The sequence below is a fragment of the Xenopus laevis genome, chromosome 2L, assembly GCF_017654675.1.
Source record: "Xenopus laevis strain J_2021 chromosome 2L, Xenopus_laevis_v10.1, whole genome shotgun sequence".
Taxonomy (NCBI): domain Eukaryota; kingdom Metazoa; phylum Chordata; class Amphibia; order Anura; family Pipidae; genus Xenopus; species Xenopus laevis.
The window spans coordinates 57,251,046-57,276,447 of NC_054373.1; the positions used below are offsets into that span (position 1 = coordinate 57,251,046).

At 37.3% G+C, this 25,402-nt stretch overlaps 1 protein-coding gene across 2 annotated transcripts in view; it reads left to right on the forward strand.

Moving 5' to 3' along the window:
- The window catches only part of stpg1.L (sperm-tail PG-rich repeat containing 1 L homeolog), a 44,901-nt gene that overhangs the window by 6,242 nt on the left and 13,257 nt on the right, over nt 1-25,402 (forward strand). For both annotated transcript variants that reach the window (XM_018245328.2, NM_001096224.1), the window contains exons 2-8: nt 1,334-1,466; nt 6,460-6,581; nt 16,645-16,746; nt 17,613-17,792; nt 17,915-18,026; nt 21,160-21,328; nt 22,303-22,493. In XM_018245328.2, coding sequence (XP_018100817.1) covers nt 1,358-1,466; nt 6,460-6,581; nt 16,645-16,746; nt 17,613-17,792; nt 17,915-18,026; nt 21,160-21,328; nt 22,303-22,493 — 985 coding nt within the window. In that variant the 5' untranslated portion in view covers nt 1,334-1,357. The remainder of the gene's footprint in view (nt 1-1,333; nt 1,467-6,459; nt 6,582-16,644; nt 16,747-17,612; nt 17,793-17,914; nt 18,027-21,159; nt 21,329-22,302; nt 22,494-25,402) is intronic.

Below are 25,402 nucleotides of genomic sequence, written 5' to 3' on the forward strand. Positions count from 1 at the left end.
TTATGTCACAAAACTCTAAACCATACTTCTTGACCCAGAATAGCAATCGGATCTGATAATCTTACAAATGCTAGATGGGCTGTTGTATGCTGCCGTAGATCTGTAATTTATTTTGGGCCTGTGTTGGACTGCCTGGGCCTCAGTGTACCAGAAATGATAAGGCCTATTTTAAATCTCAGTCCACATATGACCAGCATCCACCACTTTTCACTACATAATATAATAGTATATTTTAAATTATATGTTTCCTGTGCCCAATGCTTTTCACTAATCATATGCTTGGGGTGCAAGAGACACTTCTCTCATTTTATAATATGATTTTTTTTTTTGTTTGCCAATACCCTTTCTCTGATGGTAAAACATGCTGGAGATAGCAGTGACAGTGTAGGCCAGTGATCCCCAACCAGTAGCTCGTGAGCAACATGTTGCTCTCCAACCCCTTGGATGTTGCTCCCAGTGGCCTCAAAGCAGGTGATTATTTTTTAATTCCAGACTTGGAGGCAAGTTTTGGTTGCATAAAAACCAGGTGCACTGTCGAATAGAGCCTCCTGTAGATGAAGAGTCCACATAGGGGCTACCAATAGCCAATCACAGCCCTTATTTGGCACCGCCCAGGAACGGTTTCCCTGCTTGTGTTGCTCCCCAACTCTTTTTAAATCTGAATGTTGCTCATGGGTGACAAAGGTTGGGGATCCCTGGTGTAGGCCTTCCTTTCAGTGCATGCTACCAGAGGCTTCCAAACCCCATGCACTTTGAGTCTTTTTAATGCAGCACCCCTTGCCATAGAAGCCTACCCATTACTTTTCAGCCCTCAGGCTTGGGAATATTGTAACTAGTGCAGAGTTTGCGGCAGATTTCTACAGCTGCACCCATACAAAGTACACCAGCAAACAACTAGCCAGTCACCTGCACTTAAATAATCTTAATTTTATGCAGCAGCTCTCCAGTTTGCAGTTTCAGCAATCTAGTTGCTATGGTTGAAATTACTTTTGCAACCATGCATTGAATAAAAGACAGGCATATAATTAGGAGACAGCCTGAATAGACAGATGAGTAATAAATAGTAGTGATAACAATACATTTGCCATCTTTAATGGATGTTCACACATGGGATAATTGCAATCAGCCAAGTCTGTGTTCGTCTTGAGAAAGGTTTGGGAGTCCAACGGAAAAGAGGAAATTCATGTGCCTTTGTGCTTTAAAACATTTGGTTTTGTATGTGTGCATTTCCTCCTCCATTTATTTCTCCACATTTCTATTTGATATCCTTGATGGATTAGTGCAATAATATTATTAAAGTAAAAAATCCCTGTCACTTTTTTGTAATTAATAGATTGATCTTTGAATTTGTGATTTGATGGATTTCCACATTAGAAACAGCAATTTGCAAGAGATTGAGGTAAGAAGAAAGCCACATTCCCGGTCTCCAAAGATTCAGCAAACGGAAGCGGAAGCTACTGCAATGAGTAAGAAAATAGTTATGAGATTTAATAATTACATTTGCATCTTATTTCCATTCCTACGAGCAGGCAAGCGTGACCACTTTTAGAAATATCAGGGGGGGAAAGTATACGCATGCTTTTGGCATGTCCACATGGCACCCATTTTGCTGTAGATGCAACTTTTGCACAGTTTTTGTACTATTTACTAACTGTTCAGTTTTTTATCTAAATATTTAGGTGTAAAATTTTATGGCATCTTTCAGAGGGGACATTAGACTGGAATTTAGGGCAAACACTTGTTGTATTCCTGTGGTAGACTAGTGCAGACCTACAAAGAGAAAGGGGGAAAAAAGATGGAAAGAATGGGAAATACATGCAAGATATAATAATTTCTCCCAGCCTATCGCCAGACACTTTTCCAATAAAACCCAACTTTTTTTTTCTGTAAGGGTTGTCCTGCAAAAATCAAGTGCAAACAAATTCAAGTCAGCTCAAATTCCCCAACTTCACGTGAAAATAGGTGCACGTACCATCAGTGATCCATCCTCCACCAAAATCAGCAAAATAGAAATTCCTTGTATAGCACCACGTTGTTTAAAAAAATGCCTTTATTCAAATTTTCATGGCAGAACCCGGTCATCAACATTTCAGGCCTAAGTATGGCCTTTTATCAAGCTCACTTAACACTGGCCAATTGGACATTTCCATGCCTGAGATGCAACTGCGGCTTCAACTGCCAGAAGGGTGACGTGGTGTATCACCCACGAAAAGGAACCCCTATAAAAATTCGGGGGTACTATACATGTGCATCGAGTTTTGTAATTACATCATAAAATGCTCTCCGGCCTATTATATGTGGGACAGACCTTCAGACAGCATTTCGCCACCTACTGGTTACAAATTGACATAAAGATACATCTTATTCATACAAATCGTTACTAGTATCATTAATACAAAATAGATACAATGTCATCATGAATTGTAGGAACTTTTAAAATGTGTATGGGTTACAGGCCTGATCACTTGTTCAGAATTGTCTGAAAGACATAATATTAAAAACAATTAAAAACAGAATTTAACGAAAAATAGCTTGGAGATCGTATTCCCTATTTAACCCTTTTGGAACAAGTGTCTCCAATTTTCTTATCCATATTGCCTCCTTCCTCAATAGTGCTTTCACTCGGTCTCCCCCACGTCTAAGGCTAGGTACATGGTCCACCACTTGATATTCAAGTTGATGTATCCTTTGGCTGGCTTCCAGAAAATGGGATGCAACTGCTTGTTTTGTGCTCCGATTTGTGCTCCCTCATCCATTCTCTAACAGGGCGTGAGGTCTGTCCCACATATAATAGGCCGCACGGCATTTTATGATGTAAATGACAAAACTCGATGCACATGTATAGTACCCCCAAATTTTTATAGGGGTTCATTTTCGTGGGTGATACACCACGTCACCCTTCTGGCAGTTGGAGCAGCAGTTGCATCCCAGGCATGGAAATGTCCCCCAAATGGCCAGTTTTAAGTGAGCTTGATAAAAAGCCATACTTAGGCCTGAAACATTGCTGACCGGGTTCTGCCATGAAAATTTGAATAAAGGCATTTTTTAAACAATGTGGTGCTGTACAAGCAATTTCTATTTTGCTGCAAAAATCAAGACCATTGGGAGATACAGTTATATGAGTAAAACATAAATTGAAATATCCCACGTTTTATCACTAGCTCAAATACCAAAAATAGAATTAGATAATAGAAACAGATCATTGTTAGAGAGGATCTTGGAGGAACTGAATTTAATTATATATATATGGGTTAGTTTGTTTTTTGTTATTGAAGTGTTTGGTATAACTATTCTCAAATTGAAAGAGCTCTCCATGGCTTTTAGGGAGCTGTCACATGGGGAGCTTCATTGCCCAGCAGGTAATTTCAGAAGGCGATGAAACACCTGCCAAGATCTGACCCTACACATTAGTTAGAATTGCCACATATACAGTAAAACACAATTACATGCAGCTAGGCCTATGAGTCTGGCAGTGGATTTGAAAAGATTGCTAAACAACTGGACATCAGTCATTCCATTGTCTTGAATTTATTAACAAGTGGAGAAGATTTATTCAGCTGCCATCTTGATCAGGGCAGAAGATCATGTAAAGAAGTCTGTAACAATCCCAGAATTCCATCACTGGACCTACAGGCAGCTCACTACTACTACTGTAAATTAAGTGCACAAATATACTATAAGAAAAGGCTGCACAAATTAGATCTACGTGTCAGGTGTGCCAGGAGACAACCAAAGTGGACAATAACAGGTATTAATGGTGCACTAACTTTTTACCCAGATGGATATACTGTAGCTATATTTGAAACATTTTTATTTTGCACATCTATTTACCAGTTTTTGTTTTTATACTGAACTATTCCTTTAAAGGTATCACCACACAAAAATTGCTTTTTGAATGATAAAATTATATCAAATTCTAAGCAACTTTCCAATATACAATTAAATATTTTCAATGATTTTTTAACTTATGCATACATTCCATTTGCAATTAAAATTAGTATTTGTGTATCTCTCTTCCTGCATTTAAAAGTAACAAGAACCAGTAATGCAGAGAATTTAAGCTAAGCCTATACTGTTTCCAATAGTAATTACATTTACAAATAACTTTAAAAACCATTGTAAACGTTTAATTCATTTGTACTAGAAAGTTGCACAAACTGTTTTTTGGCTAGCGTTCACTTTTTAGAAGACAAACAAAAAAAACATTTTTATCTAAGTATTGTCCTATAGATATTATTTGTAGTGATACTGAAAATTTTCACAAGTGGGCAGTATTTAGCTAAAACTAACCACGTGAAAGAGTTGCTCTTTGTTTGTTTTTTAACTGAAATTACAAAAAATAAATTTATTCCTCTTGAATACTAGAGTACAATACGATTAAAGTTCAGTTCCACAAAAACAACGTGTGCTTGTAAATGACAAAATAACATATCTATTTTTAACAAATGTAGAAAAATATGGTAGTACAATAGTTAGCAATGTTGTCTTACAGCAAACAGGAATGTATCTGCGTCCGGTACCATTAAAGGTATGTTCTGTCTTAATTGGTTTTCTCAGGGTACTCTAGTTTCCTCACACACTCCAAATTTGCAGTTTGGTTTTAAAGGAAAACTATACCTTGGTAATAAATACTTAACCAACAGATAATGTATATCATAAGTGACCTATTACAGAATCTTACCATCTTGTAACACTGAGCTTCAATCGCCCTTGTTTTAATTAACACTGGTGTTTCAGTTTATTATGATGGTACTGCTTGCATCATGTCTATTATTTTCACACTGTGAGCGTCCTTTCCTGGAATTGTGGGCAGCGTAAAAATAAATAAATATAAACCATACTTTGCTAGTTATAGAGCCACAGAGCTACATATAGGGAAGATATCCTCAGAAAATGTGTTCAGACATGTTTGTGAACAATCCAATTATTTATTGCTTTATTAAATGTTGTTGTACATCACACCAATGTAAATAGTGTTTATATGAGTATGCATCCCAGTGATGTTTCTGAATGTTACACAATACCCATGACTTTATTTTTAAGAATCCACAAATGTGGTCAGTGTCCACCCACCTTGGAATAATACTGAAGAAACAAGTAATTATTAAACTCAAACTCTCATACGTTACTTTGCCACTATATACCTGTACCCACTGATTTTTTTCAGATGCCTAGCTACATTTTTAAATGTTTTTTTTTTTAATAATTTTTGTTTTACTTTTTTTACAATCAAACATCAAACAAATTGCCCTCAAGGGACCATGACATTAACCACGGTTACAAAAATATCAACTAGTGGTTTTCAGTAATACATAAATTATGATCTGAACATATTTATGCATGACATCAGGATTTACTTTTCTCTTGTACTGGCTAGTTACTCTGAAATGCCCTATCTTGGTATAAATATGCCATATCAAAGACCTTCAATCTGTCTCTTGCCCGTTTTCCTCCTGTGTGTTACATGTTCCCATATGATCAGACTTCCCGTTGCTCCATTATGGTTCAGGCATTTGTCATGCATCCCAGTTACCCCAGATTTTATAAAACAGGTCCACCGTATCATTTTTAAGCACTGTTAAATAATCCATTCTGCGTATATATCATATTCTCTCTAATAGTTCCTTTTCCAAGGGGGGTGTCAGTGCTTTCCACTTCTTTAATATTAATCCCCTCACCGCTGTGAGTATACAACTGACCATTTTTTGTGCTGGATCTGAAACTGTATTGCTATTTCTCAATGAAAGGTTTTCCTGGACATTTGATATAGGACATTTATTTCTCATACAAAAAGAACTGAAGTGCATGAAAATGTTGGACTCCAAAACAAAACACAGATGCAGGAAAGCAGTTTTAGCTATAGTCAATACTAAGCATTACACTTGGTTGTTCTGCCCTGGTATAATTTTACAAGCACATTATAGAGCCCTCAAGTGTTTTCTCTCCTGCACTGAATGTAAAGGGTCAATATATCTTTGGTTTGTACAGGTATTTATTAATTTTATTTATTCTCATACACAATTCTAGCTTCAGCTTGACATCACGGTTGCCCTCCAAAAGACATATGATCAACTTATCCATCTAGTCCCTTGTCTGTCATGCACAACTGCCAGCACCTTCAGTCTCATGCTTAAGTACCAGTCCTGTTTAACCATGTTTCCTTGCTCATGGTGCAAACCCGTGGGCATTAGACAAGATTGCACAATATGCAGAATTCCTAGCACCTTCACTGTAACTCATTCAATAAATATCTATAGTACAGTAGGGTTTGGAGATGCATAATAGGGAAATGGAATGATTTGGCATGTTAAAAATCCTTCATTGCTGTCAATTCTCTCCCTTTCATGCAGGTTTTTCTCTTTAAAATGTTTTGAGTAATCATAATATTCAATATAATATCAAGTCAAATACCATATTTAGTGAAGTTCATATATGCTTTTGTTACTTTGTTTATTTAAGATTTCAGGATACCTGCTACTGCTTCATCTATACCTACAAAATACCAGACAGTATTTATTCCAACCTCAGAAAAGAATGGTTTTAACTCAAGATCCCTACGATTCTCCTACAGTCTGACCCAGGTATTGTATTACCATTTCACTTTTGATTTACAGGTATGGGACCTGTTATCCAGAATGCTGGGCCTGGGGTTTTCTGGATAATGGATCTTCATACCATAAGCCTACAAGAAAATCATGTAGATAAACCCATTAGGCTGGTTTTGCTTAAAGAGGTTGTTCATCTTTGAGTTAACTTTTAGTATGATGTAGAGAATGATTTTCTGATACAAGTTTCAATTGGTTTTCATTTTTTATTATGTGTGGTTTTTGATTTATTTAGCTTTTTATTCAGCAGCTCTCCAGATTGCAATGTCAGCAATCTGGCTGCTAGGGTCCAAATTACCTTAGCAAATATGCACTGATTTGAGACTGGAATATGAATAGGAGAGGGCCTTACTAGAGAGATGAGAAATACAAATTAGCAATAACAATAAATTTGTAGCCTTACAGAGCATTTGATTTTTAGATGGGGGTCAGCGACACCCATTTGAAAGCTAGAAAGAGTCAGAAGAAAAAGGCAAATAATTATAAAACTATAAAAAATAAATAATGAAAACCAGTGGAAAAGTTGCTTAGAATTAGCCATTCTATAACATACTAAACGTTTACTTAAAGGTGAACCACCCCTTTAAGGATTAATTATATCTCAGTTTGGATTAAGGTACAATTTTATTCTAACAGACAAACATTTTAAAATGTTGAATTATTTAAATAAAATGGAATATATGAGAGATGACCTTTCCGTAATTCAGAGCTTTCTGAATAACGGGTTTCCAGGTTAACAGATCACACACCTGGTAACATCCTTTCCAATGTTTTACATATATAACCACACTGGGTTCCTTGAATAGGGAGGCACCAAAGCCACCATTTTGGATTCTGCCAAAACCCCGAATCTTTCAGTAAAGTTTCGTCCGAATCCCGAACTGAATCGGAATCTTAATTTTCATATGCAAATTAGGGATGGCAAGTGACAAAAAGTTATGATTTGCATATGCAAATTGGAATTTGGTTCAGCCAGGCACAATGATTCGGCCGAATCCCGAACTGAATCCTGGATTTGTGCCATCAATAAAAATAAAGGAACCAAAACATCCATCTCTATTTTAAAAATGCATTCATAGTATTCAGTAAGACTTCAAGAAAGAAGGACGGCACTCCGGTACATGGAATATGCTTTTATTCCAGGTTCATACAAGGATCCAACTCCCTACGCGTTTCGGGAATCACTCCCTTAATCATAGGCACGCTGCAGACAGAGCACCCGATTGGAGCAGCAAATAGGGAGTGTGAACTTGGAGCGGTCCCCCCCTTGTGAAGTCATAGTATTCAGTATTCACGTCGCATTATTATATCACATGATCTTATTTCATGTATACCTTAGTATTATTTACTGTAAGAATGCTGTTAAGATAGATATCATGGTTATATGCGAATAAGTGAATAATTTGTCCGATCTAAGGCCCCATTTAGCTGCCGATGCTCTCAATGATGTCATATCACTTTCATGTTTCCCCACTGGCTTCTTGTTTGGGGATTTAAGATGCACATTACAACAGTTATGGCAGGTAATAAGGAAGTTACATAACAGAGACAAATGCACCTTAGACCGGATTAAAAATGGAAAAAGGGGTACTGTATAGTGGAATATCTGTCATTTCAGTATTCTCTCCAGAAAAATATTTTTTAGCATTCTTGGTATCAGTCCATAACGTGTTAATTTCCATAATTAAAATATTTAAGTTTTATCAATGGCTGTAATGATACTAGCTGGGAATTCCACTAAGAGTGAGTACTATGAAGGAGTCTATAGAGCTTGCTGTAAGTCAGTGTAGAATATAAAGAATGTGACTGTGGACTTCATGACCCTAAAATGCTGAGATGTTGTTGGTTTCACTAGTTTCATTGCTGTCAGCTTAGATCACTTGTTTGCAAGCATCCTCCCCCTTTTACCTTACTGGTGTATATATTTTCCCATATATTAGTTTTCTAGTTATAATGAGCTCAGCTGCTCCCATAATGTCATTAGATTAATGTTAGCTTCAGTTTTTAGCCACAGTTTCATGTTGCCTGGCTTTTTAGCTAATTGATGAGCTTGTTTCCCACCTGCAGTTGTACCAGGCAATTACCATGACAGGTCATTGTTGGTTTTCCATATTCCCTGTGACGTTACACCAGGAGATGATAAATTTATTTGAGAACTTTAGAACAAGATAAGGAAGGTAACCAAGTAATAATAGATGCTTAGACAACTGCATGCTAAGTCAGTAAAGCCATCACACAAACAAGGCAAACAAAGCAACAAAATGTATAAAGGACAACTATAGCTTCAAAGTTTCCCCCCTTTTGCATTTGTTTAGTGTATTAAACATAGAGATTACAGTGAAGTGGCTTAAAAGCCCTCCAATGTGCAATAAATGCAGCAAAAATATTTTAAATAAACTACACGCATAACCTAGCCTTAAAACTAATAATCACATTTATACATTCCCTTAAGAATTATGGGTGGATGTCTGGAAATGGCATCATTATTTCCTAGTTTCCAACTATACATACTGAACTACTGGCATGAAAACATAGATTTATCCTTACAGTTCAAAGTCATAAATCCATACCTTCCAACATTTTGGAAATAAAAAGAGGGGCACACCCATTTTTGGGTCCACACCCCTTGATTACCATGTTCATTTTACAAAATTTCACATGTTATAAAAGTTTGAACATATTTCTGTGTGTTTTTTTTCCCAGTTATTACAGATTTGCTAATGAAGGTGAATTGCCTTTTAAGCTGTGAGTCTAACTTTTCCCAAGGGACCTGTTATATTGTTACAATAACTTGTTCGCTTATCTAGATACATTTGAATTGTTACAAATGTATCTTATCTTCTGGTGTACCTGTTCTGGGCTCTCTGCCAAAAGCCAATTAATTTAGCTGTTCAGTGCAGAGAAAAACTGGACTTTCCAGTTCAAATGATCTACAGGTTGAGCTGTCAAAAGAGGGACTGTCCCTCTAAAAACGGGACAGTTGGGAAGTATGATAAATCCATCTTTTCAGACGGTAGTTTTTGAACTTATTTCAGCAAGATTTGGATTCAAATCCTTTAAAACATGTGACTTTGCATCACACCAACAAGGAAATGTTGACCCCCCCCACACACACACACACCAAATGCTGCTTGTGGGCTTGTTTTTCACCTTTTCTTCCCTTAATTTGCATTATGGTTTAGATTCAGAATGCTCATTTAGCCTGCTTCTTGAAAAAAAATTATAAATTTGCAGTTTGCAGAAATTTAGTTTGCTTTTAAAATGTATGTAAAAAACACCTTTTGTTTAATTTTGCATCTAGAATATGACATTTAAATAAACTTTTGTTTAGAAAAGGTCTAAATAGCAAACAGGTCTTCAGAAGTAACCTATACAGTATGTAATTTATAATTAATATTTTTGCTTGTTTTTGGTGTTTTATTAAGAAGTTAATTCTTTGCTGATTTCTTTCCCAAGTTCCTATGAAGGTATTATTGCCTGCAAATTCAAGCATGCATATGATCCATCCTAAACCGACCACTTTATAGATGAACTCTACCCCTTTTTTTAGGTCTACAACAAATAACAACTAAATTTTAAGGAATTAAATGGCTTCATTATTACTTCCATTTGTACTGTAATTTACAAAGTGAAAACATTCACTTTGCTGGATATACTGCAAAAGGTGCATTTTGTGCAGGGAGCACAAAAGCCAGGTGCATTGGTGTTATTACACAATACAATAAGCTACTACTTTCTGTGTGTTGATTCAATGAGGCAGTTGCACAGTGCTTGTGGGGCAGAAATACTGCCGGAAGCAAACTTTATGCCAGACTGTCAATGCTGGAGGCTATTATATACAACTTCTGAGACTATCAAAGCTGGAGGCAATGTACTGCATGTGAACTTAATATTTTGCCGGAGGCGATAAATATATGTGGGATTGACAGTGCGGGAGGCAGTTCTGCACTACTTGTGTTACTGACCCATTATTGTACCTACAGAGAAATTGCTTTTGAGAATGAGAGATACTCCTGCACTGACATTTGTTTTTGTTTGACAGCACTCAAATGTACATATACAGCTTTCTACAGAACTTGCTCTTCAGTTCATATTTAAAGGGGAACTATCGCGAAAATAAAAATGTAAAATAAGCTTCAGCATACTGAAATAAGAAACTTTCTATACAATAAAAATTCTGTACAGTTTCTGAAATAATCAAGATTATCTTCACTACTCCTCCTCAGTATCTGTTTCTCTTCATTTTCAGTTGAGTGTCAGATAATCATTGACAGTTAGATCCAATAGATCCTTTTATCCTTTTGCATAGAAGATGCATTAGAGCTCATTCTATTAAAATCACCAGAAATCATGTCTGTCTACGTGCAGGATTTGTGCAAAAGGCAGTTATTTTGTTAGATTTTGTTTGTACTGGAATCCATTATTTGAGAGAGCTAGGAAGCCCCCCCTGTAAGATATATTGGATCTAACTGTCAATGAATATCTGACAGCCAACTGCTGCATGAAGACAGGAGGAATAGAAACAGATTCTGAGAGAGGAATAGTGAAGATAAACTTGATTATTTCAGAAACTATGCAGAATGTTTAATTGATTGTATTTATAAAGTTTCTTATTTCAGTATGATGCTTATATTACATTTTCATTTCCGTGATAGTTCCGCTTTAAGCTTAACCCCATTCCACAGGGGTCCCAGCCTAACCTAAAAGCTGCCTGGGTTCCAGTGTTATACGGACACTCCTGGGGTTATGTGTATCCCCAGAATTTGGGCTATAGAGCTGCTTAAAGATACAAGCAGTATGTCAGCATAAGAAGGTACAAATGAACAGCTTTATAAAATTCTATCAGATTTCAGTATTTTGTAGGGTATGGCAAAATGCAGTAAAACGTGCCTAAAGGTGCTGCTGCTACCCCCAAATGACATGCGACCGATGAGATTGTGACACGTTACATTTTCCAAGAACATTTTCCAAGCACATTGTGGCAAAGCATAAAAATTCACGTAGGGGTTTTAAATTTCATGGGTGCTGAGCTTTAAAATGCCATCTTTTTACCCACAAATCACATGCCTTCCAATCTGATCAATCAAACTATACAATTACAAAGAATGAGAGAATTACTCTTCAGGGCATTGTACACATACCCAGGGGGTTTCAATGGTACTGAACTTCAATCTGCCATTTACCCCAACATTAAATGGCTCCCATCAGACCAATCAGATTGTTTCACTTTGTTCTGCTAAGTAGTTTCCTCAAAATGAATACATTGTAGGAAATGGAAAACATTCACCTAGGGAATATTCTTGACCAATAAGATTAGGCCACATTATAGTTTTGGAGAAATATTCATCAGAACATTGCGTCAAAGGACAAATTGCACAAAGACATTTCCTAATGTCCTAATCTTCAATCTGCCATCTGTTTACCCCAAAATTCAATGTCTCCTATTGGACCAACAAGATTGGTTTATCCCAAAATATGATACACAGTGTTTTGGGGTCATGCCCATTTGTCAGGTATCCATAAATCTCAGGAATTGTCCCTGTTTTTGTATTCATCTGTGTACCATTTTTGCCTCTTTTAATATTGCATTGAATAATATATTTATTTGCCCCTGATTGATACAGGCAGCATTCTATGTGACTATATTCATTATTAGGGTAAGGTCACACTGGGAGATTCGGGGAGATTTAGTTGCCTGGCGACTAATCGTCTCTTCTTTGGGGCGACTAATCTCCCCGAACTGCTTCCCCCTGTCTTCCACCTGCTAGAATGAAAAATCCTCGTGAGGCAACTTCAGGCGAATTCGGAAAACATAGCGCCGCGAGTGCCATGCCGTTCGGGGAGATTAGTCACCCCAAAGAAGAGGCGATTAGTTGCTGGGCGACTTAATCTCCCCGAATCTCCCAGTGTGACCTTACCCTTAGGGTGAAGACACACAGAGCTACAAGTAGCAGCTACTTGTAAAGGCTACAAAAGTAGACAATGCTAATAATTTACTGACAGTCTCTACCTGTGTTTTAGCAGAGGCAATTTTCAGCATTGTTTGGCGTTTTGTATCCATGACAAGTAGCTGCTACTAGTAGCTCCATGTGTCTTCACCCTTTTTGTTTATGTTCCATTCATTTATATAAGAAAATATTGCCAAAATGCCAGTTATCTTAAAAAGTCCCATCGTCCAAAGATAAGTATGTGCAGAGAGAAGATTCATTTTCATATTCAGAAACGAATGCATTGTTTCCCGAGATTATTTTAAATTTTCTATTGCCACATTCCATTTTCCACAGCTTTTCCCACTAAGCAATACGGTAAACATGATTTAGACCTGGAACCCTTGAAACCTAGCCGATTTCTTAAAAGGTAACTTTCGAGAAAATAAAATTTAATATAAGCTTCCTCACACTGAAATAAGAAACTTTCTAAATACAAGCAATTAAATATTCTGTGTTGTTTCTGAAATATTCAAGTTTATCTTCACTATTCCTCTCTCAGCATCTGTTTCTCTTCTCTTCATTCTGTCTTCATGCAGCAGTTGGGTGTCAGATATTTATTGACAGTTAGATCCAATATATCTTATAGAAGGGGGTTCCTTTCCTAGCAGATGAATTAGAGCTCACTCAAATAACTGATTCTAGTACAAACAAAATCTAACCAAATAACTGCCTTTTGCACAAATCCTGCATGTAGAGAAACATGATGTCTGGTGATTTTAATAGCGTGAGCTCTAATACATCTTCTAGGCAAAAGAAGCCCCCTTATAAGATATATTGATCTAACTGTTAGTGAATATCTGACCCCCAACTGCATGAAGAGAGAATGAAGAGAAACAGAGGGATAGTGAAGATAAACTTGATTATTTCAGAAACAACACAGAATATTTAATTATTGTAATTAGAAAGTTTATAATTTCAGTATGACGAAGCTTCTATTAAATTTTCATTTTCGCAATAGTTCTGCTTTACATCACACTTTGTGCAGCCAGTAAACAGAACACCACATAGAATCGAGGGTGCCGGCACAATGGTAATTTGTGTCGCAACTGCAGCAGGTGAAAAGGGGTTGAATAAGTTCTTTACTAAAATCTATATAAGACCATCCTGTATACAAAGGCTCTTCCTGATGACTGCCGACATAAAATACTTAAAGGGGTTGTTCACCTTCCAAACACTTTTTTCAATTTAGTTGTTTTTAGATTGTTCCCTAGAAATAATGACTTTTTCCAATTACTTTCCATTATTTATTTTTTACGTTTTTTCCAAAATCTAAGTTTAAAGTTGAATGTTCCTGTCTCTGGTGTTTGAGTCTGGCAGCTCAGTAATCCAGGTGCAGATTCTGAACTGTTACAATTTTGCAACATTTAGTTGATACATTTCTCAGCAGCATCTCTGGAGTATTAGCAACAATTGTATCAATTCTAACAGCTGCCTGTAATGAAACCCAGAGATTCTGCTCAGCAGGGACAAAGATAAGAAATGTATCAACTAAATGTATCCATTTAGAACAGTTTACAGGATCGGCGACCCCCCCTCCCAGAGCTGCTTCAGAAGGAGAGAAATGACACTTTATACTTCAATATTAGAAAAACCGTGACACATAGAAAATAGAAAGTCATTGGAAAAAGTCGTTATTTCTGGTGATCTATCTGATAACAACTAGTTGTTTGAAGGTGAACAACCCCTTTAACAATGCTGGTAGTTAGGGATGGATATGAGTACCTGGTATTATTGCTTCAATATCAGTGCAACCTGCCTTAGATAAAATAAACAGGTGTTTTCTCTTCCAGATTACACAGAGCTTCCTTTTTGGTGACGTGCTTCAAAGTTTTATTAAAAGCCTAAGCTGTCAGTGTGTAAAATTTAAGATTCAGTTTTGTTCTCCGTCTCATCCCTCCCTCCCTGTTCTGTGCAGAACAACCCTGGAGGACATCTGAGTCAGTTAGGGTGAGGAAATTGCAATCATTTGCTCTGCCCACACACAAACACAGTCTTTCTTAACAGGTTGTGTGCATAAATATTAATTTTATGGCCTGTTGCTTCTGCCTCCCACACTTCTATTTATGTTGTGGGATTTTAAATAGCATGCTGCTTTAGCTGTAACATCTGCTAAAATGTGTAGGTTTTTAATACAGAAATAAGTAACACAAAATTATAGGCTGGCAGTATATACATGGTGTTTTCATTGGCTTTAGGAGAAACCTGTTTTATGACAATAAAAGCAGCACAATTGGGGGCCGATTCATGAAGCTCGAGTGAAGGATTCGAATGAAAAAAATTCGAATTTCGAAGTATTTTTTGGGTACTTCGACCATCGAATTGGTTAAATTCGTTCGAATTCGAATGAAATCGAACGAATCGAAGTAAAAATCGTTCGACTATTCGACCATTCAATTCGAGGGTCGAATTTCGAAGTATTTTTAACTTCGAAATTCGACCCTTAATGAATCTGCCCCTTAGAGTTGTGTTTGTGAACTAGCATGGGGGAGGCTCAAAGATATTATATAAAATTAAACAAAAGAAAGACGAACATACACACATGCCTGACCACTTCAGAAGAGCCATAAACACAGGTTGCTACTTATGGAAGCACCCTGCTACAGATCACATCCGTTTGAGGTGAGATGTTTAACCTGCCTGAATGTGCAATCAAAATTGATAATGGAAACCCGGCAACTTAGATGAGCGAGAGGTAAAAAAAGAGCTGATAAAGTAAAATCAGTAAAAAGAACAATGCAGCTTCACAGCATCAGAAAATCGGATGAAAAAAAGGTGAAAATCAGATTTTTTCCTGCAAAGCGAATTTTCAGGAAAATGTCATAATAAATAAGCGTAAAAACCCGAGCAGATTTGATCGGAGTTTGTACCTGTAGCAGAAAATATTGAGATAAATACGGACTTTGATAAATAACCCCCTAAATGTTTCAGGCTCAACTTTGTTTGCTAGAGAGCAAACTAAAAAGAAATACTGCTAAACATAAAACAATTCCTTCCAATCATTGGGCCTCACAAAATCTGTTTGGAACTCCATGCCGCACTCTAGGAAAGACATATGTATATTGAAACTGCACAGTAAAACTTTATTCTAAAGCCCACAAAGCAACCAACATTGTTAAAAAACCCAAATTTATATATAGAAATATGAATGTAATAACCATCATTTTTAAGTTATTAGGTGTGGCAAAATCAGTGTTTGACCTTTGTTGAGCTCCAAAATTCTGTGATTTGGTTGAAGCGCCTGAATTCTGTGCATTCCCTCCTGACTCAAGCGATGGGACTGCACAAATCTCTAAGAGGTTCTGTAGATGCATTTCCAACTCCTATTGCTGGGCTACCCCCCAAGATTCTAAGGGGTCTTTTCATCAGTCAGAAGTGATTGATTAGTGCACCACAGTAGTCAGAAATCTAATTATGATACATAGAGCCTTTGGGTCAGATGAGTCATACTCTAGGTATGTGTCTGTGTTTGGGTAGGTGTTTTTTTATTGATTGTAAGTGAGTTTCATATTTAAAATCTTTAAGACAAAGACTTAAGTTTTATGCTAATGTTGCCCTGCCTTGAATATAAGTTTATTTGTCACAGTTTCGTCTCATGTTGCTTACCATTTCTTCACTGCCTGCTTTTTATTGTAATGTTATCCCAGATTATGTGATCCCAGATTATAAAATTTAAATTCTAGGAAGCTTTTCCCTCAGATTCTTGCAGTACTAGTTTGGCAGCGTTTCCATGCTAGTCTACAAACATTTCAATCTATGTTTATAAAGCCTGCAACCAGTAATTGTATACTGATAGGCCACCTCACCCCTTTAAAACCGAGCAGATATGGAATCCACAGCCTGCATAGCTAATTAGCAATTCATTTAGATGCATGCTGCAGACTGAACTGATTTATGAGCCATGCATCTAAATGAATTGCTAATTAGCTATGGAGGCTGTGGATTCCATATGTGTTTGGTTTTGAAGGGATGAGGTGGCAACCCTATATACTGATAACATTCTCTCAGAATATCACACTTAAATTTCTCTATCTCCTTGTTTTAATGTTCAGAATGAAAATCCTGGCCCTGGAGCATACAATGTTGCGAGAACATCTGCTGATATCAACAGTGTCTCATTGTCAAAGAAAGGAACTGGTGGGTTTCCATCTAAGGTAAGAGAAGAAAATGTACATGGCAGACTGTGCAATTTCATAAGTCATTTAAAATTTACTATATTAATTATACTTGAGGACAGTGCATACAGTGCAAATGCATATTCATAACCTCATGAAAAATGTCTGAAAATGCAAATCTGGATTGACGTAGGTAAGGAAAAATGGAGATATACTCCAGTGTATTGAAGAGTAAAAATGTTTTGAGCTCATTTTCCATTAAGGAGCAGATTTATCAAGGTTTGAATAGTAAATTTGAATTTTCGAATTTCAAAATTCACACATTCGAATTTTAATCCCTCTATTCAAATGTAAATTCAAATGTGAGATTTATAACACCTCAACCATGCAAACAGTCCTAATTCAAATAAGATAAATGCAGTATATAGTGTGTATAGGGTGAAGAGCAGAGAGTGTGGCTGCAGGGTTTGATTGACAGTTAAGAGTTTTTGTGGCTTCTGTAAGATTTTATGTTACCTTTTAAGCTATAGTGAAACATGCTCCTTGGTTTCTACCCAATAACATTGTTTTTTTTTTCATTTTGATATCACTATATTTTTAATCTGTGACCTAGTGAACCTAGTGCTGCACAATAAAAGCAACTGTTCTAAGTTAAAGTGGACATAAGCAAAAAAAAATGTCACACAGGTATTTTGTCATTATTGATAACAAAGATGGCAGGCATTTTTTTAATGACCTCCCATACTCTATCCTTAACTTTGCAATATGTACGGATCACTTATAACAGGCCCAAAATGACTTTGAGCTCAGAAGAATTTTACTGTATACAAAGAATGCGCATTGATTTTTTTTGCATTTTAATATGAATGTTTCCTCTAGGATAAATGTATTCCTTCTCCTTCTAGGCTCCTCGAACTCTCCAGTGTAAAATTGCCCGTACCCCTGCTCCTAATGCTTACAATGTGTATGAAGAGTTCTTTTCTAAGAAGGATTTCAGCAAGGGTAACTCTAGTATGTTCCAACAGCCAATTGCCATGGAAGTTGAAGATACAAATCACTTGACACCAGCCCCTAATCAATATAGTGTATGTGTTATAAGTATTTTTCCACCTGCCAATTTATACAAATTATACAGTATCTGTTACTACCACAATACTGTTTGGGTTATTTACTATGATTTTAATCATATTGTCTTTTAATTTTCCAGGCATCTTTAACTTACTGTCATCCAAATAATAATGTTTCTGCACATGCTGCTTTTGTTTCAAAAACAAAAAGAGAACTTTTAAAGCCAAATCCTGTGAAAGGACCTTCTCCGTGTAAGTTTTGGATATAAACTGGATTTGTTTTAGTTGAACACTGCAGCTCATATTTAACTTAAATATGCACACATCCATCATCTGAAGCACTTTTGGGTTGTAGTGCAAGATTACTTCTTAAAGCTAGATTTCTTTTTTGTTATCAATATGCTATTTTTTAATGATTAACCCAAAACAAAATGTACTTTACTCTGTATTTATTGTGACACTGTGAAGCTGAGATAAACTCAGATATATACAACCTGTGATGAGATATTAGAATTGATCCTCGTTATAGGGGCACTATACCCCTTGTTCAACATGAGTTTACTGAATAGGGCTTACGCTGAACAAACTTTCTGCCTATTTTTTTTAATTGAGAACAATCTATGGCAAACTGGAAATTTGAAGCTACTTAATGTTTTGTCATTGCGAATTAAATATTCAGATTATGCGTACCCAGGTAATCCTCTGCACAAGGGATTTCTCCTTGTCTGTGCACTGATAAGCTTATTTTCTACCTCTTAAGGACCAAGAGTAGAGTACTTACAGTTTCCTTATTTAGTTCAAAAAGTAACGAAAACTGTAGATTTTTCATAATTAAAGCAAGAGGCAAACAGTATGTTCATCAGAATTACTATTCACTGAACTCTTGTTGAAAAAGGGTTGGGGGTTACCCCCCTAGAATAGAGTACTATTGTGGAGGCATAGCTGTAGGCATTGAGATAGCCTATGAAAAAAGATACCAGCTAAGTGAATCAGTCTGGTGGTGGCTGGTGGGCACCATTAAGCTATTTGATCCTGTGCTTAGTGACCACATTCAGACTTTGAATTGTACATATTGGTATGCTATGAGGTAGTGTTACACAGCTGACTAATTTTACAACTGTTTCTGATGATGTACTTCTGTAGTTAGTCTTTTAAGCTCATTCTTTGCAAGGGTACTATCAAGTTAGGTGCACTTAGTCCATCAATTCCCCATGAAATTCTGTTTTGGTAATAACTACTTATAAACAGTGTAATCTACATGTTCCAACCACATTTAGTGACCATGTAAACTAATTTTCATCCTATTACTGATTAATCACTTTAGGCCCAGGCAATATTTTCCGTGCTTTAAGGATCCTTTTACTTTTTTGTAACTGTGCTGAAAATCATCAGTGGCCATGTATAAGTGCAAATCAACATCAGTTTTTGTTTTCTTTACCCCATAATTCTAAGGTAATTGTAGTCATACTTTAATGGACTCAACTGCGTTTTTACACAAAGTAGCAGGTTGCGTCCAGCATTTTCAGAGTGGCAGTTGCATCAATTGCAGAATGTACATTCAAAATGTAGTTTGCACCAGGTCCAGGGTGGTGTTAGCTCCAGGGTCCCCAGCATGAATAGATGTAATTAATTGGGTATATACATTCTTTATTGTGTCCTTTTTAGAGCACATGTACTATTGCCTTCATTGCCCATGTTAGGAATCATGCAGCAGGCAGTTTAATCATAGACACGTTATTTTATTTCTTTTTCAAACCCCTGAGCTGCCCTGCCAGTTGTTCTCTTGTTCCTCTTCCCCCAATTTTCTGTGATCTGTCTGTTGCTGGGATTAATCCTTGTAGCTCTATACTACTTTGCTAGGGAAACGTATTCAGTCGTTTGGACTTCAGTATCACCTTTATGCTGATGACAACCAACTCCACTTGTCTACTCCTGACCTCTCTCCTGTCCTTTCCCAAGTTAAGGTGGCCATACACGGGCAGATAAAGCTGCCGATATCGGTCGTTTGGACCAATTTGACAGCTTATCTGCCCGTGTATGGGGGCTTCCGACGGGTCTTCCCGATCGATATCTGGCCACGATATCGATCGGGAAGGTTGGATTTTTACCCGACCGACCCGTCGGAGCCGCTTGGCGCATCGTAATTCGATCGTTCGGCCATATGGCCGAACGTTCGAATTACCCCCGATATAGCCACGCAGTTTAGTGGCATATCGGGGAAAGATCCGCTCGTTTGGCGATGTCGCCAAACGAGCGGATCTTGGAGTCTATGGCCAGCTTTACAGACTGCCTCTCTACTCTCTCCTCCTGGATGTCACAGCGCCACCTGAGACTGAACCTTTCAAAAACAGAATCAGATATCACTCACAGTAAACAACACTACCTTTCATTCCACCACACAGGCACACTGCCTAGGGGTTATACTAGACTCGCATCTGTCTTTTTCACCACACATCTAAACACTTTCAAAACCTTGTCGTATTCAACTGCGCAACATTGCACGAATACAACCATATCTCAGTTGAGAATCAACCAAAACACTTATTCAGTCTTTCATCTCCAGCCTATTACTGCAACCTACTCCTCGCAGGTATTCCAGCAAGTCACCTTTCACAACTTCAATCTCTTCTAAATGCAGCTACTAGACTCATCTATCTCACCGCTCAACATCACCTGCTCCCATATATATATATATATATGTCTTCATCATTTCATCATCATCATTTATTTATATAGCGCTGTCAAGATATCCCTTCACTGGTACCCAATCTCCTCTTGTATCAAATTCCAATTACTAACGCTCACATTCAAGGCACTTATTAATGAAGCCCCTCCCTATATTTCATCTCTGATCTCCAAATACACTCCTTCATGCAACCTTCGCTCTGATTCTGACCTTCGCTTTGCTTCTCCTCTCATCACTTCTGCTCATTCCCGTCTACAAGACTTCTCTCAGGCTTCTGTTTTTCTCTCAAACGCTCTGCCTCAAGCTGTCAGACTCTCTTCTTCTTTCCAAACTTTGAAACGCTCCTTTAAGACCCACCTGTTTAAAGAAGCTTAGTCAATGTAGCTTAATTAATCTATCATTGCTGTATCATAAATCACAAAATTGTTTCTAAAATTCTAATGTCTCAACTGTACCCTAGCCTTTAGTTTATAAACTTTAATTTGTAGGGCCCTCTAATCCTATTGTACTCTGTAAACCCTTGTTTGTTATCCACCATTTATTCCCTGTTTGTTACAACTAAGGTATAGCACTGCGTATCTTGTCAGCGCTATATAAAAATTATCATGATACTGCTGGTGCTTGAATATGCCGTCCATTTTTATATCGTTGATTGGTAAACTTCTTAGCTCTAAATCATTTTACTATTTCCTTCTTTAGGCCATTATAAAATAAATGATTCACTTGTGAAAGAATCTACTAAAGTTCCAGTTTCATGCTTTAAATCAAAGACATCTCGCAATTCATTGAATGTGATCTCGGATAATCCAGGACCTGCAAGCTATGATCCATACAAATCTTCTGAGTCAGAAAAAAAGATTATCTTTCTGTAAGTGACCACGGGAAATATTGGTTTTGTGTGCATATTATTATCTGATCTGATACCAGATAATATTTTGAACTAGGATTTTTTACCCGTGTGGTATTCACCTGCAACAGTTTTTGGAAGGGCTATCTAGGTGAAAAGTGCCTGTGCAGATTTGCAAATTAGCAAATCTGAATGGGATGCAGAAGTTAATTTCATGGTGATTATCCAATCGCTGATTGCCATGTTATAACCTCTGACATCACAGACCTGCCCCCTTGTGGCCCCTTATCACTTGCTCTACCTCCTGGCCAGAGTTGCCACACTACAAAAGGCGACAACCCTATTTTAAACGATTTTACTAGCTATGCAGGCAATCACAGGCTGTTGCGTTATATCCTAATTACTGTCCCGCTCCCTAAACATCAAAGGCCCATCACCAACCCTGCACCCCTGTCTGCAAGGAGGATGTGTAAATTCTTACACCGGTCCAGGAAAAAAGTAATTTTGTAATTTTTTGGTTAAACATATTTTGAATAAAATGTTTTTATGAACAACTGAAAGACATTGCATGCGTGGCGCTACAGGAGTCCTATGCCTCCGCTATGTGGGAGAGCAGGTACACTATAAAATGGCATGCCTCTACCCAGGGTTAGGACAGGCTAAACTGTAATACTCCTCCCTGGGAACTTGATGGATTTATTGGCAGGACACTATACAATTTAAAGGAGAAGGAAAGTCCTGTTTTACTTGGGGGTGCCAAAAGTTAGGCACCCCCATATCTTCTATGTATGCTTTTTCAAACCATGTGCGCATAACTGTTAACAGAGAAGTTGGTGGGTCAGGAATTATGTATTCACACAAATTAAGTTTTGATGATACCAAATGTATTTTTTTACAAAATTGCTGATATTTAAGTCATAAATATATATGTTGGTGCACTCCTAAATTACTGTAAAATGCAGTATGGAATAATGCAAACACCTGTCTACTTTTAGAAGGAAACATTATCTATGTTTTTCGGCCCCTGCCATGCCAATTCCCAAGGCACCCCCAGTCCCGGGTCCTGGACACTATGACATTGTGGACTATGAAGGACTACCTAAGCAATACATGTCGGGTGCTGCATTTGTTTCCAATACCAGTCGCTGGGCTGGAGATGTTTCAGGAAAAAGTTTGCCTGGTCCTGGTAAGTCTTACTGGGTCTATTTTTATTGTTATGCTTCAGTGGCTTTGCTTTCTGTTGAGACCGTTCCCTATACTGTTGAGGCCCTTCCCTATACTTTCAACTTACAAAGTATCGATTGACAGCTAGGGAAAGTAGCTGACTTAAATTCCACACTATTGAGGCACCAAACTAAAGTTAAATAATCTATTAACCATTTAAAAATTAACACCAATTATAATTTTCTAAAACAGCATTTTCTATATTATACTAGACTGTAATATGCAATTATAATCAAACAATCCAAATTTTTAAAAATGATTTCCCTTTTCTCTGTATTATAAAATAGTACCTTGTACTTAATCCAAACTAAGAAATAATTAATCCTTATTGGAGGCAAAGCCAGCCTATTGCCACCAATGTATTTGTACTGCCATAATGCACACCAATTTCAATTAAAATATGTATCCTATGTATAGTCATTAAAAGTCACAGTAAAAATGATTTAATGATGCTTATATACAAATGTATATACAGTGCCATTGATAATGTAGTTGGTAGTAGCAATTCAAGAATAAGAAATCCCGCTCTCTCTGCACTGCAAATCCACTTGGGGACACGGACTATATTTTTCTTTTCAAAACTTCAGCTTTATTATGCGCATTCAAGTGGTACAATGTAAAGAGTGGTGAGTGTCTGGGACTTATGCGTTTCTTGCCATACTCGGCACTTCGTCAGAGAGTCTGGTATAGTCTACAGAGTGTATACTCTTTTTGTTCCTCTAAAAGTACTATGAGGGTGATATGAGGCTCTCAAAACCAAGAGGTGTGCCAAAATCAGTTTAAACACAATCCCACAATATGGAATTAGAATTTAGCTGTTCGTTTTATGTATATGTGTGCTGATACATTCCAGAAAGAACACATTTAACTCTACTGCTGTTTTTACTATACTATAGTAAATACTTTTTACTAGAACCTGCATCAAAAATAATAAAGACTTAGAGGTTTGTCTAACAAAACTAACATATAAATTGTGCTTACAAAGCATGACCAAGAAAAAGTGATTGGTCTTCTCTGTCTCAGGATAAAAATTCTCAGAATTGTTGCTACTAGGATTCTGTATAATTGTGTACACCTGTCAGATCTCCTTGACAACAAGCCGGTGATAATCCTTTTATACATATTCCTTTCTTATTTTGTATTTTTTAACATCACGCTGTAAAAAAGACATTTCAAGCCAAAAATGTTGACATTATTATAGACAATAGTCACAAAGTCTGAAGATCATTATTCTGTTAGATACAATGCTGCAAGTGTTATGCTTTTCACAGGGTGAACATTTTAGAATACTCTAAACTGTAGTAGAGACAAGTCAGTGGTAAATTTGTTGGCTGTCTCTTCAAGACCCAGATGTCCAACATGCCAGAGAACTTTACTCTTTGCTTCTGCTCCTCTTAGTGCTCAGGATCAGACTGGGCCATTGGGACACCGGTAAAAAACCTGGGCCCTGCTGACCCAGGCCCTAGCCACAAGTAGAGGTACTTGAGATACATGGAGCACAGGAGGGGGTGTAGGTTGACCCCAGAGGGCCCCACATACCCCAATCTAACACTGATGATGCTCTAGCACTTGCGCTCACCACGACTGTAAATTATGTTGTACATAATATATTATTTAGTTAAGTCCTATACTGTTAAAACTAGCATGGATCATTTATTTATTTAGCTCTTTCAGTTGGGCTTTTGTTTAAAAAAATAAAAAATGCAACTAAAAATTTTGTGTAATCTTACACTATTTTTCATTCAATTGATGTTGCAAATTGATGTTGCAGTTTGATGCTATGACTATGTTATCAGTCTTGCTAAGGTAAACAGAATACTTTTTGGCATTGAGCTTTGGACAGCTGATTTCTATTACCTGTATGACTCATCTGAACTGATTCGTAATACTGCTGTCACCTCTTTAGTGAAGGGATGAATGTAGCTTGCACTGATACTTGGCCAAATATCAGTCATGCTGCCCACAAATTCTGTGGATCACCTATACCCTTTAATCAGTTTATTTTTATATAGCCCCTCGTATACACAAATAGAACTAGTATATACAGAATAGTAACAAAATAATATAATGCATAATTTATAGAGTAGTGCAGGCCAAAGGATTTCATACAGGTCTTGTGCAGGCCAAATACTTTTATACAGGTCTTGTAACTCTGAGTTGACTTTGAATATTTTTATAAATTTAAGTAGGGGGTACATAATTCATTATAATCTACAACTAAAATGTTTAATGTTTGTTAATAGTGTTTGTCTTCAAGGAGCTCTCTCATTTCCCAAGGTTCTAAACTCTCACTTCCTCTTGTTTGTTTCACCTCTGCTCTCTGCAGCTTGACTGTTCTCCCTCTGCTCCCTGCAGCTTGTATATTGCACCTCTGTTCCCATCCACCTGTCTCTCTGCTGCCTTAGCAGTAGTGGGCCAGTAATGGGTTCCAAATGATACCCTTATGTTAAAAACGGTGCATTCTGACATCGGGATTCACAACTTTTAAGGATGTCATTTATAGTTTGGACCATAGGAAAATGACCAAACTGTAGATTATATTATTACTAGACAATAAGCCCGTTAAATTAACGGGCGCTAGAACATATGTCGTGACATACCTCCCAACATTTCAGAATGGGTAACATTAGTAGGCAGGGCCCCCTTTGTAGCACTGGTGGCCAGAGGGTTAATGCTGGTGCCCAGGGGGTGTTAACATTGGTGGGCAGGGGGGGTTAACATTGGTGGCCAGGGGGGGTTAACATTGGTGGCCAGGGGGGATTAACATTGGTGGCCAGGGGGGGTTAACATTGATGGCCAGGGGGGTGTTAACATTGGTGGCCAGGGGGGTTAACATTGGTGGCCAGGGGGGTGTTAACATTGGTGGCCAGG